Raw genomic sequence first — 12,949 nt, 5'->3', positions numbered from 1 at the left:
AATGCAAAAGAAATAATGTACTGACCATGCATAGGGTGCTTGAGGCGCAATGTAGCGTTCTCGCTCGTAGTGGTGCTACTAAATTCGTTTTAACTAACTTGTGCCTACCTTTGACTATTTTGACCGAGCCAACCTACCAGTTTTGACTTTCGGGTTTTACTCGCCCATTTGAGAGTATTTAAAGGTCTTTATGAGTCTTTCTGACTATTGGGTGGTTTTGAAGGTTCTTAATCGTTGGTCAAAAGCTAGTGACAGTTTAGAGTCATTTTTGTTCAAATTTTAAAAAGTTGGATTTATCATTTGGGTCCAACCATGAATCCGATTATAAGGTGTTGACTTTAAGTTCGGATTTGGATCTAACCATCTGTGTGAAACCACACCCATATCTGGATGTGAATATCATAAATCAGGCTCCAAAAAATATTTTTATATGATTTACATTTAGATAAAAAAGGGTATTAATCAGCTCCAGTATCAAATTTCATAAACCATACTTGCCAATATACAAGTCAGACTATGTAGGTTTGATCCGAACAGGTGTCCGGACCGAACCCAATATTACAGAACTGAGTTCCGAGTTCCTATCGGATCTGATCCAGGGTGAATCGGGTCATACCGGAACCATTGACAGGCCGAGAGAGAGAGAGAGATTCGATGGGGCTGCAGAATCATTGGAGTTGCAGGCGGTGCACGGAACATGTTGGGAGCAGAAGCACAAGGCCCGACATCAGAATCATAAAAAGCAGGCAAGCTTGCTTCAGGTAGAAAAAAATTAGATGCAATGTGATTTCACACACTTTTAGTGTGCCGCTGCACCTGACCACCCTCCATCTTGGAGATAGCTTGTCAGTTGTGGAGATCAAGAAATGATGGAGGGCGATCAGGTGCAGAGGCACACTAAAAGTGTGCAATCACAATGCACCTGATCCTCCCTCCTTCAGATACGAATCCGTTTGACATTCAGAAGCATAAAGAAGCAAGCCTCAGATTCCAACCCACCCGCAACGAAAACAACGGCTTCTTTCTTAATTGACCGAAATCTCTTCGCGGCTCCCTATCTGACGACCCCTCGAATGATTGGCACAAAACCTCAAGCCCAAGGCAAGAACAGATTTTGTCTTATTCCTTTTCCTTTTCATGGTGCCAGACTTTCCCATATATGGTTTTTGATTCGTTAGCCTGAAAAATACCCATCTGGGTTTCAGAAGGAATGAATGGGATCTAATCGTTTTCTGGGTAGCCATGTTTGTTTCTGGACTGAATTTGGCTATGATTATTATGGGTTTCGGGATTAGCTTTGTGTTCTTCACGTTTGTGTGCGCCAGGCTGGTCTGCGTGAGGGCCGCGTCGAGAAGGGAGCAGCGGGAAGATTTGCAATTGCAGCTGCATGTAGAGTTGGTAATCCTGCTTCTTGAATAATTCGTTTTAGTTTGGTTTGTTTTTGTTAAATTTATTTCTAATGGATTACATGATGTAGAATTTGGCGTGAACAGTAGCAATACACATGTTGGTCTCCTGCCCAACTCTTCTTTTGTTAAGCACGGTTCTGATCTTTGCTTTTTCTTTTAATTTCATTCTATATTTATGGAAAAATTGATTCCAGTCCGTGAGATGATAACCATTTCTTGTATTCAAGAAAGGAATGGACCATATTGATAGAATGGAAATTTTAGTATTTTACTCCCTCCATCAAATTCTTCAAGTTTGCTGAAGCTGATTTTTTATGCGAGAACTTTCTAAATTCACTGTGGGCAGAAGTGCTTAATGTGTGAGTTTGTTGCAAAGCTTGTATAATACTTTTTCTGCACAAACAGGAACACATACCAACAAGGGATGACTTTGGTCACAAACATGATCACAATGTAGAAATGTGCAATTATTTGATAAACATAGATGCAGAAGCGTTCGCTCTATTCTTTTGGAAGGATGCCAAAATTGACAAATTTTTATGGGAATGTGCAGAACAGTATAGCATTTTTTATTTGGTGCTACACCGTTGGTTAACCTTAGCATTTAGTGGAATTTAGGCAGCAATGAGTACTTTGTGTATTGTTAATATGGATCTTAAAGTAGCTGCTTCTCATGAACTATCATGTTGGGTTTAGGGATGTGGAAGTATGATGTAATTGAAGGTTTCAAATTAGCACTCATTCAGTAACTTCATTACTGTTAACATGAAAAATCAACAGGGTAGATGGATGTACAGGGGAAATGGCTGTACGATCATGTGGATGCATACACACATGCAAGCATGCAAATGGACATACATAAGCATATTCTGCACACACACACACACACATACATGAAAATGTGCACGCACTGACGCACATGTTATGCTCTAACACATGCCAATGAATGTATGCATGGATACATTTACATAAATGAGTGTGTCCATTTAATGCTACCTGCATATATCTGTGCACATATGCATATAAAGGAGCACTCTCTGTGAGGAGTGCCAACTTTCACATTAGCTTGGTTGATATCTGTAATGAAATATTTTGTTTTAATCACTGTTAGCATGCATCAATATGGGGATTTCAAGAAGCTTTGTAGCAAAGTTATTCTTATCATCTTATGGTTGGTTGAAAGGAACTATCTAAAATTATAAAATTTCAGGTTGCAAAACAGTTCTTCCCTGTTCCATATTCCACAAAATTGTTTGTGCTTAGCCCCTACAAGAATTCATTTCATCCCCTATTGCCTTTGCCACAAACCCTTTATTTTTTACGGTTTGGTCTTTCTGGTTGACTTATGGCATTCACACGACTGAATTTAGTTGCCATGTGCAAAACTATGAATTCTCTATTATTCATTGGAAAATTGTATTGTTGCTATCTTCTTCTAAATGGATGGTCTCTCAAAACCTTGATAACAGGGAGCACATACTATTCATGGATTGGAACAAATTATTGTTGCAAAGTTTCCTATGACAAAGTTCAACAGTGACGATTTCTCTTCTGAAGAAGATGCCCAGTAAGTGTCTTTTTGTGAAAACACTCTCTTCAGGCCCCGCTTTCTGGACCTTCTACAATTTCGCAAAATCAAGCATTGAAAGTCTCTCTGGCTGCCATTTGTTGAAGAGCACAAACTTGATATGGTTGTCTAATTTGGCTCATTTCAATTTGGTAATAGTGGTCAAACTCAATGCTTTATTGTCTTCTCGTCACTTGCGCACATGTGGCTATACATCCTCACACACATTCACACTCCAGCTCACTGTAAAAGGTTTCTTTCTTTTTCTTTTTTGGGCATTAGTGAAGGATATATATACCCCTCATGAATGAACAAACATGATTAGGAGTTCACAAATGCTGCATATTGACTGATAATAAAAAACAAAATCATATCTTCACAATCATCCGCATTTCCTCATGCAGGATCAGTAAGAGAAGTGAACAAGTCATGACTGAATTTAAAGCTCCCCCATTAACAAGAAGAAGAATTGATTGATTGTTGAAATGGAAATTTTCATTCCAATCTGCTTGTTCTTTTCAGAGTTCAAAGTTAGTAGCCAGCTTAGTTTTAAAAAATAAGGATTATTTACAAATTACAGATACTACGTTTATCTTCAGTTGTCTAAATACATAGTCATGCCAACTATCCATCCTTTAACTATGGTTAATAATTAAAAAAATCAAACCAAATCAATTTTACCTTCATTAAATTTCCTTCTCTTTACACATTTTACTCTCTCTCTCTCTCTCTAAACACTCAGTAGACCCAATCCTATACCTGACAAAAGGACACAAATTAAGTCCGGTATGGGTGGAATCATGTTAACCTGCTAGCTGCTATTGTATCAGATTTTTTGACGGGTCTAGTTTTGTACTGGTAAGTAGGTTGGGCGTGTGTATGTTGAATGAAGAACATTCAGTCATGTTATTCAAAAGTACTTTTCCTGCTTTAGAAAAGTTGGAGTTTGATTTGGACACTCGCACAAATTCTTTGATGTTCATGGTTTGTATCAAGGTTAGGAATCAGCCTAAATCGACTGGGCTTCATGTGTCTAACCAACTTGAATAAAAGGAAGACCCTTGAGTACCAAAATTTATTCAGCTGCTTCCCAACATATTTGAGTTGAAAATCTGAAGGGATGCCACACAGGGTCCTCAAAAGTTGATTCTTGCTTGATAGAGAGAGAGAGAGAGAGAGAGAGAGAGAGAGAGAGAGAGAGAGAGAGAGAGAGAGAGAGAAGGTTTAAGATGGGTTGAGATTGTGCCTGCCATAAGTCTAGAGTAACCTTGGTGGTAAGATGGAGGTTTGTGAAATGTAGTGATGATGGGCTACATGTGAACATAGAAGTGAATACTGAAAATTAGAAAAAGAAAAGGAGAAGGAAAAAGAGGAAAATATCAAAGGGTAATTTGACTTTTATTAAGGTAAAATCAAGAATGTGTGGAAAAAGGAACTGCCGTGTATGGAACTAACCGCAAGTACTGTTTTGGTTAACCATAAAATCAATGACGTACGTTCTTGAATTAGAAAAAATTTGGGGTCTGAATTTAAATTATGAAAAATGATTAGGTACTGTTTTGTAAATGACCCAAAAATAAACAAAACAAAAAAACAACAACTAGAAAAGTGAATTAAAATGACATCGGAACTTGAACACTTATCTTGCATCTGTTTATTTTAAATATTGTGGTTCCCTCCATCAGGTGCTCAATCTGTTTAGGAGAGTACCAAGAGAAAGACATTTTGAGGGTGATGCCAAAGTGCAGCCATGCATTTCATGTAGTTTGCATAGACGCATGGCTGCTGAAGCAGTCAACTTGCCCCATCTGCCGTTTATCACTGCAGGATGCTTATGATGTGCAACAATCAACGTGTCCTACATTGGATATGACCATCCAAACAGGGGGTCCACACACAACTACCCTTGCAAGGAGCTTGGAGCAGGATGAATGATACTAGCAATAATGTGCTGGTATTGTTTTAGGACTAGAGGAAGGGAATGTAATAGCACTACTGGGAGCTGGGCGTGCTCCAATTATGATGTAAGAATTATACATTTTACTGGAGATGGAGGTTATTTTGATGAAGGAACGATGAGTTCTACTGTACATTTTACTCATGTCTCTTGTCCCTGGGGTTGATTGGTTTCAATTCGGTGTTTGGGATTGTGAATGTGGATGAAAGAACTAAAAGTCGTTCACCTTTGCATTTGTCAATTTAAACATGAATTCTGTACATTTTGTAGAGCTTTGCAAGTTTTGGTTTTGTTAATCTGGAAACTGAAAATTTAAACAATTTATGAAAATACAGAAATGCTGATTTATTCTAAAGAGAACTCCATAGAAAAATCCCGTTTTGTCACACTTTTGGAAGAGGAAGACCTTGGAAGTTTCTGGGATGACATGTAATCACTGCTAAAATTTCTGGACTTTTAAAACAGTGCAATTTTACAGAACTTATCATCATATGGTTATCAAGACAAGTTTAAAATATAGCTATAAAGACTTGATATGTTCTCTGTGATGGCATAGACTCCTCCAATGCTTGCAACCCAACAAATTAAGAATGAAGTTGAAGATGTTGTATTGGTAAGTTGAAGACATGAAGTAAAAGACTTCAGATGATCTTGTTCAGGAACAAAATATGATCTTGGTTATCTATAGAAAAGCCAATCCAAAATGAGGTTGTTTTCTGCACATACAGCATAAAAAGGGATATGATTGAAGCAGCAGGAAAATAGAAAAGCTTTTAAACTCAGTTATGGACATGGGCATGAATAGACCATGGACAATTTTTGAGACAATATTACCTAACCATAATGAGACATGATACATGATCAAGGAGACAACAATTTATGATGAGGGACTGCTTTAAGTTATGAAACTCTCTTTAAGGTTAGTCTGATCTATGGCTAATTCACCACCATTCGGGAATCACGTGTATGGGAGGCTTGAGATGTACCAACAGTTGATTATCGAAGGCCGTGTCGCTTGTGAGTTGATTAAAGCATTCATAAGAACGCCCACTCAACCAAATTATTGAAGTGTGAGACAGTTGATAGTAGCAGGCTAGCAGCTATAAATCAATGGCTTCAAAGAGAGTTCCTAAATAGTCCAAGTATTCACAAATATCAAGAAATGTGACCCCAGTGGCGATGCTTATTCTGCAGCTCCGTTTCGATGTCAAGGTAGCCAAAGCAACGTCGTTTTTCTTTTCCCCCGATAAAAGTCGATTATCTCTGCGATAACCACTCAAAGTCGATGCTGTTCAAAGTTCAAACTTCAAAGTGTTCCATTACCACTTGATTGCGATGCCTCACTGCTCAAATACATCAAAATATAAATACTAGTATCGAGGATCTAATAGGATTGCTGAACTTGTTAGAGTTGCACTTCTTATCTGCTGGGTCATGGGTTCGAATCCCTCTGGGAGCAGCTCATAGTTTGATTTTGAGAGAAAAAAAGAAGAAAGAAAGAAAGTGAACCTCCTACTTGTACAAAACGAGGGTGTCTATTTGAACTTAACAAGATGAAGAAATTGGAGGGCCAATTTGATAACTAGGCAAAAAAAAGGACTTCATGACTGACTTTATTAACATGCATCCATACCAAGATGTCATTTTCCAAGTGCTCTCCATTGCATTGTATAAACCAATGTTATCAGTAGTATCGGCAGAAAATCGATATGCTTCACTCTTGAATAGGCTATTTTTAAATAAATATAAAAAATACTAAAAATTAATATTTTAATAGTTTTAACACGGTCATGTTATGATTGACACAATATTTTTTTATTACTTTTTGGCTGATACAGAACGATTCACTTGAATATCGGTAAGGGCCGATACAACTGAATCGATGGCCAAACGATTCAGGGCCGCTACCGATACTGACAACATTGGTGTAAACCAAATATTAATTGATTCTCAATCATTGTCAAGCCTTATCTTTAATTCCCTAGAGCGTTTATATGTTAAGGACGACTCGTGAATGTCACCAAGTTGATGGAAAGCCGTGAGTTAAAAACTGACAAAGTGTGTATTTTATCGGGAGGCTGAAGCTGGGCGTACTCTATGGTGGGCAAGTGAGACCAAGGATTTTGTACTAATAAACTAAAAAAACAAGGTGGCTTTTCATGGTTATCTGAAAAAAAAAAGAACTTTTCCGATCCTACATTTCTTTCATTCCAAACATAAACTTTACAATTTATTTTCTTTCTTGTTTTGGGCCTAAAAAAGAATATACAATTTACTGTAATATCTAACGTGCATACCAAACCATTTAGACTTAGGGAAGGCACAAACAAACCGAACTTATCAAACATATAAATTTATCGTCCGGGTTAGGTGGCTTTTAGGACATGGGTAGTATGGAATATGCACCGACATTTACAAACGGTCACCATTTTGTTGGGGGTGGGGGGATAAAACGTTAAGGCGAGAGGCGGTGAGGACACAAGAGGATGGGACACGCGGGGCTGCTCTCTTCTTCCTCATCGTGCTTCTCTCTCCCTCCTCTCTCCGTTCGGACGAGACCAACCACCGTTGTCTGCAAACCAGTAGCAAGTAAGCTTCCTCCTTCATTCATCATCTTCATGAACCATCTTTTCCAGATTGATGCTATGACGGATTGAGATGGCAGCGGTGGGTTCCAGCAACGACCCAATTCGAGAATGGATCCTTACAGAAGGGAAAGCAACGAAGATCACGAAGATCAGTTCTGTGGGTGGCGGGTGCATCAATCTTGCTAATCGATACGATACCGACGCTGGGTCCTTCTTTGTCAAGACCAACAGGTGAGTTCTTGACATGGTTACATATTTGCGTGTAGATGGTTGTTTGGTTCTGAGGAGTTGAAGTACTTCTTTGGCGTTTTTGAGTAATTATTAAGGTATTATTTTTGAGGGTCATCATCATATTCAAGGCTTGGGCCGATCTGCATGGTTTTCTTCATCATTTTTAAGAGGGTTTGGGTGGTTGGTGCTTAATAGTTGTAGGTTTGGATATGGGCATGGAGAGGAATAGGTGGATCAGGTGATTGTTAAGAAAATATGCAAATTCAGCATTTGGGGTGGATGATGGGATGCTAATTTGATCCTTAAGTGTTCATTGGATGCACACACTTATCCAGAAAACTGGGATACGTTGAGATATTGCACTGTGGAGTACAATGTAACATTGAACTTGCTCCCTTATCATCTTGGTTGTATATTCTCCCTTTTCATGATGCCTCCTGAGTTCAACTTTGTGAATTTGGTTTTTCCATTCCCGTTATTCTCTTCAAAGTCATGAGTTGTTTGTTTTATTTATGTTTTGTGTAGCAAGCATATCCTCCAAAAAGAGCACCGAGGGGTTGGGGATCCTGCCCTCTGCTAGTCCAACTTCATTAATTGGTAGTTCTGTCAGTCAGCAGAATTAGGCAAACTTCATGTTTTTGCAAGATTGGAGTTGTTGGACGTCGTATGGACTATAGTCGTTTATGCCCGTTCACAAGTGAATCTTTTGTTGCCTTGTCTAAGAAACATCAGGCCTTCACCCCTGCGTGCACCCTCCCCTCTTCTTTTGCGGGTCTGAAAGGACCCGAACTTTTTACGAAATACACTTGCAAGAACCAAAATATTTTGTGACGTGCGTTTATGGAACCTATAGTCTAGTTTGAGAGGGAATAATCTTGTTCAGTTGGTTACAGTTTTGGCTATTCTTGTAGATTCTTGGATATTGATGGTTTGGACACCTGAGAGCGTTAGTTGGGGTTCAAGTCATAGACTAGAAGGTATAGATTAATGAATTCTGCATACATTCTGTAGCCTTTTTTAGTAGGCAGAGCTTGTATTGATGTCCTCTTTTGGACGTATTCAGCTATGCCAGATATATTCCCTTTCATCTGCATATTCTTAAGTACCAATAGCGACACAGAAATGTCCTTCATTGGATCTATCACTCTAAAGTGCTTAACGACTGCCTTTTGTTATTAAGCTTTTCTTCCTCTTGTTATTAAATTTTTTTTGTTTCTGATACTCCTACTTTGGTCATCTGTATTAAAGGGTTCTCCACCATGAAATTCACTTTTGACTTTTGTAGATTTGTGTATAGCATAACACTCTATGAATTCTTACCTGTATTAGTTACTCTAGCTTCACCATGAATAGATTGTCTTCTTTCTTCTCTTTTTCTTTTCAAATTTGGCCTTTGTGCATAAATCTCTATTCAAAGACCTGCTCATAAGAAGAATTATCTTCGTTTACTTTACTGTATTGCTGTATCTTTTTCTTCTTTTGTTCCCCTTTTTTCAACTAAGCTTCCATTGATATTTCGATGAAAAGTTTGTTGATGTTTAACAATGAAGAATAGCACATGTAGACACATGTCGATGTGGATTTTCTCATAAGTTGTATCTAACAGAAATTGCTGCTACTGTGTATGTATACCAGGAGCATTGGACCATCAATGTTTGAAGGGGAGGCTTTAGGTCTTAGTGCAATGTACGACACCGACTCTATTCGTGTGCCTCGTCCTTTTAAGGTGGGGAATTCTATAATCAATTTTTACATTACATATATTTCTATTTCCGGAATCCTATTATTTTAATAGTTGCCTGCAGGCGGTGTATTAATAACTGTATTTTCTTTTGATGTTATGGAGGTTGGATCACTACCACAAGGGGGATCCTACATCATTATGGAATTTATTGAATTTGGCTCATCTAGAGGAAATCAGGTAATATTCTTTTGATCCTTGGACGACTGATATGTATCCATTTTAACCTTTTTCAGTGCTCAGGCAATGCTAGGAAGGAAGCTTGCTGAAATGCATAAAGCTGGCAAGCCTGATAAGGGTTTTGGATTTCCTGTTAACAATACCATTGGCAGGTGCAATTCCAATCTGCTACACTATTAATGTTGATATTAAAGGTGGTTCAGTTCAAGTTATTGGCTATTCTCGTGGGGCCTTCTAGAAGATAAACAGATGCTTACATTCCTATATATTTATAAAATAGTATTCCTTGACTGTAATTCTTTATTTTATGCACAAGGTTCAGATGAAAAATTCTTACTTATATGCAGGAAATCTAGATGTAAATCTTACAAAAGTACTTTTATTCACTCCTGTGGTCTTTGGCATCTAATGGGAATTTTTTATTTGTTATCCTGAAAGTATTATATATGCATTCATTTGTTTTTGCTGCAGTACACCTCAGATAAACACTTGGTCCTCAGATTGGGTCCAATTTTTTGCTGAGCATAGGTTGGACTACCAGTTAAACTTAGCCCAACAACAATATGGGGATTCCACCATCTATGAGAAAGGTGCTTATCATTGGAGATAATTGAGTAGCATTAGTTCTTTGCAAACAAGCATACATACATTCTAGTCAAATTGTGAAAGAAATACATCAATTCTGTTAGGGCACTGTCTTTTGGAACTCATTTTTTCTACATGGTGCAATCCATGCCTTTTAAAACTAGTTTATGTATTTTTTATTTGAATTTTTTTCTACAAAAAAGACAACCTATGTGAGGAGTGGATTTACTCTCTTGCAATATGGCAGGGAAAAGGCTGATAAAGAGTATGCACAAACTGTTTGAAAATGCTGTAATTGAGCCATGTTTGCTTCATGGAGATCTGTGGAGTGGAAATGTCAGCTCTGACAAGAATGGTGATCCTGTTATACTGGATCCAGCTTGCTACTGTAAGTGATGATTTTTTCCTCGCCAGTTATTGTCTTTAACAATCATTATACTTGATGAAATTATGCAATTAATTTCCAAGCCTCCTATGCGAATTATTGCGGTCAACAGCAATAAGCATCTTTATTGTATTGTGATACCAGATGTGTTTTGGGCTCTTATTAATAAATTGGTGGTGCTGACTTTTGGTATTTGCAGTTTCCCTCAGCAAAATGCCCTCATGTGCAACTTGATTTTGCCTGGTTTAAGCCATTTGCTCTTTCTTGTTGTGGAACCTGCTTTCTTCTGTTTTAAATCTTTTACCAAGCTATGCCACTTAAAAAATGGTGGACCCTGAAATTGACCATTCTCAAAATGGAAAAAGGTTGATGTGATCCTCAAGTCAATGCATCTATCTTGCCTTGGTTCTTTTTTACATGATTATGTAAAAGAATACATTAATAACATATGTTGCCTTTTTGTCATCAATTTTGTTGCTGTGTGAACTTGATTTTCCCTGGTTTAAGCCGTTTGCTCTTTCTTGTTGTGGAACCTGCTTTCTTCTGTTTTAAATCTTTTACCAAGCTATTCCACTTAGAAAATGGTAAACCCTGAGATTGACCATTCTAAAAAAGGAAAAGGTTGATGTGATCCTCAAGTCAATGCATCTATCTTGCCTTGGTTCTTTTTTATGTGCTTTTGTAAAAGAATACATTAATAACATATGTTGCCTTTTTGTCTTCAATTTTGTTGCTGTCGCCACCACCACAACCTCCACTTTAAAGGAAATAAAAAGTGTTAATAAATTGAGTCAAATAATAGAGCACAAAAAGGTATCTCGCTCCTCTTTTTTTTCTTTTTCTTTTTGTGTGTTAATATGTGCAGATAAAGCATAACATACTGTTATTTTTATAGAAAAAAATGCATATGATGAAACATATAGGAGTTTGGAGGGAACATGGAACACACTCATGCTATCTCTTATTTTTTCTCTGTTTTTCCAAACGTTGGTGTAGAGGATGGCCGGATGAATAGTATGAAATGGGAGAAAAATGTGGGGGGAAAATTTCAAAGGGGATTTCCTTTTCTAAGGAGAGGATAATATGCTCGGTTATTGATATGACCCACAAAGAAAATAGAGTGCAATGGCATTCTAGAGAAGTTCCAGGATGCCATCTTTCAAACCACAAAAGAATGGGAGTGTACTACACCATCTTTTTTGGAATGATAAAACCTACTAAATGTGCCTAGTCATGTCAAGTACATCCAAGAAAATTATTTCAATCATCAGTCTTACAATTGAACCTACAAGTACATTAATTGCTTGTGGATCAATTTTCGATTGCTAGTGGTGATGATTTTTTTCATGGAGAATCATTTTACAAATTCATGTGGAAGTAACTATAAAAAATGATGAATATGGGACTGTATCTTAGTTGTCAGGTCTGGGCGGTGGAGCCCTATTTTAGCGCCTAAGCTTAAACGTAGGTTGGTCCTTTTTTTTGTTTTGTTATGTTGACTTTAAACCCCATATAAAAGGGGGAAAGGGGGCCCTAATTCGCCCCCTTTTCCCCTTTTCCCCTTTTCACTCTCTTGGTCTCTCCTCTCTCTCGGGTTTTGGCAAGAAGACGAAGAAGAAGAAGTAGTAGAAGTACCGGGTACGCCCTCCTCTCTCTCTCTCAGTGTTTCGTTTCTCTCTCTCTCTCTCAATGTCTCTCTCTCTCAGTGTTTCGTTTCTCTCTCTCTCTCTCAATGTCTCTCTCTCGTTCTCACTGCCTATCTCCTTCTCACTCTGCTCTCTCTCTCCTTCTCTCGTTCTTAGTTCTTACTCTCTTTCTTTCTCGGTTCACAATTTTTTTTCTTTTCCTTTCATTTTTATTTTTTCCTTCTTTCTTTTTGTTTCTTTTTCTTCCTGTTAATTATACTATATTTCAGCATATATAATACAGTATTATATGCTGAAAGACAGTACTGTATTTCAGCATATATATATATATTATATTATGCTAAAATACAATATTATTAATACTGTATTTCAGCATATTATATATTATATATCGCATTTATATATAAATATATCTGTGTATGTACTGTAAATTATATATAATCTGTTTATGGTTGATGTTTCTGAGTTATGTTTGTGTCTTTGTGAGTTATATTTCCGAGTTATACATCTTTGTGACTGTGTACTTCATATATGATATGTCTTCACATTCACCCACAGTCCAATGTCAAGAAATATGTGGAAAAACAAAAGCAAATGCCACAAAGGGCTTACGATAACACAAACACAACATGCACATGCACAAGACCACCATGTGATAAT

At 37.5% G+C, this 12,949-nt stretch overlaps 2 protein-coding genes across 2 annotated transcripts in view; both read left to right on the top strand.

The window, feature by feature from the left end:
- Nucleotides 1-909: 909 nt before the first annotated feature.
- On the top strand, nucleotides 910-5,063 carry LOC149833010 (RING-H2 finger protein ATL67-like). The gene is made up of 3 exons (XM_090012677.1): nucleotides 910-1,398; nucleotides 2,879-2,976; nucleotides 4,662-5,063. The coding sequence occupies exons 1-3, from the start codon at nucleotides 1,243-1,245 to the stop codon at nucleotides 4,909-4,911; spliced, it is 504 nt and encodes a 167-aa protein (XP_089868803.1). The 5' UTR covers nucleotides 910-1,242; the 3' UTR covers nucleotides 4,912-5,063.
- A 2,303-nt stretch (nucleotides 5,064-7,366) lies between these two features.
- The window catches only part of LOC149833009 (Protein kinase superfamily protein), a 28,291-nt gene continuing 22,708 nt past the window's right edge, over nucleotides 7,367-12,949 (top strand). Inside the window, exons 1-7 of the mRNA XM_090014839.1 lie at nucleotides 7,367-7,522; nucleotides 7,599-7,752; nucleotides 9,388-9,478; nucleotides 9,599-9,673; nucleotides 9,737-9,825; nucleotides 10,145-10,263; nucleotides 10,506-10,646. Coding sequence (XP_089870965.1) covers nucleotides 7,420-7,522; nucleotides 7,599-7,752; nucleotides 9,388-9,478; nucleotides 9,599-9,673; nucleotides 9,737-9,825; nucleotides 10,145-10,263; nucleotides 10,506-10,646 — 772 coding nt within the window. The 5' untranslated portion in view covers nucleotides 7,367-7,419. The remainder of the gene's footprint in view (nucleotides 7,523-7,598; nucleotides 7,753-9,387; nucleotides 9,479-9,598; nucleotides 9,674-9,736; nucleotides 9,826-10,144; nucleotides 10,264-10,505; nucleotides 10,647-12,949) is intronic.

This window comes from Nuphar pumila, chromosome 7 (assembly GCF_984573655.1).
Source record: "Nuphar pumila chromosome 7, dmNupPumi1.hap1.1, whole genome shotgun sequence".
Taxonomy (NCBI): domain Eukaryota; kingdom Viridiplantae; phylum Streptophyta; class Magnoliopsida; order Nymphaeales; family Nymphaeaceae; genus Nuphar; species Nuphar pumila.
The sequence above is the reverse complement of the archived record's forward strand: the minus strand, read 5'-3'. Positions and strand labels throughout refer to the sequence as shown.

Excerpts from the sequence above, each read along its gene's own strand:
- LOC149833010 (XM_090012677.1), top strand. The coding sequence starts at position 1,243 with ATGTTTGTTTCTGGACTGAATTTGGCTATGATTATTATGGGTTTCGGG. Across the intron at positions 1,399-2,878 it reads TGCAGCTGCATGTAGAGTTG|GGAGCACATACTATTCATGG; the intron begins GTAATCCTGCTT and ends CCTTGATAACAG. Across the intron at positions 2,977-4,661 it reads TCTTCTGAAGAAGATGCCCA|GTGCTCAATCTGTTTAGGAG; the intron begins GTAAGTGTCTTT and ends TCCCTCCATCAG.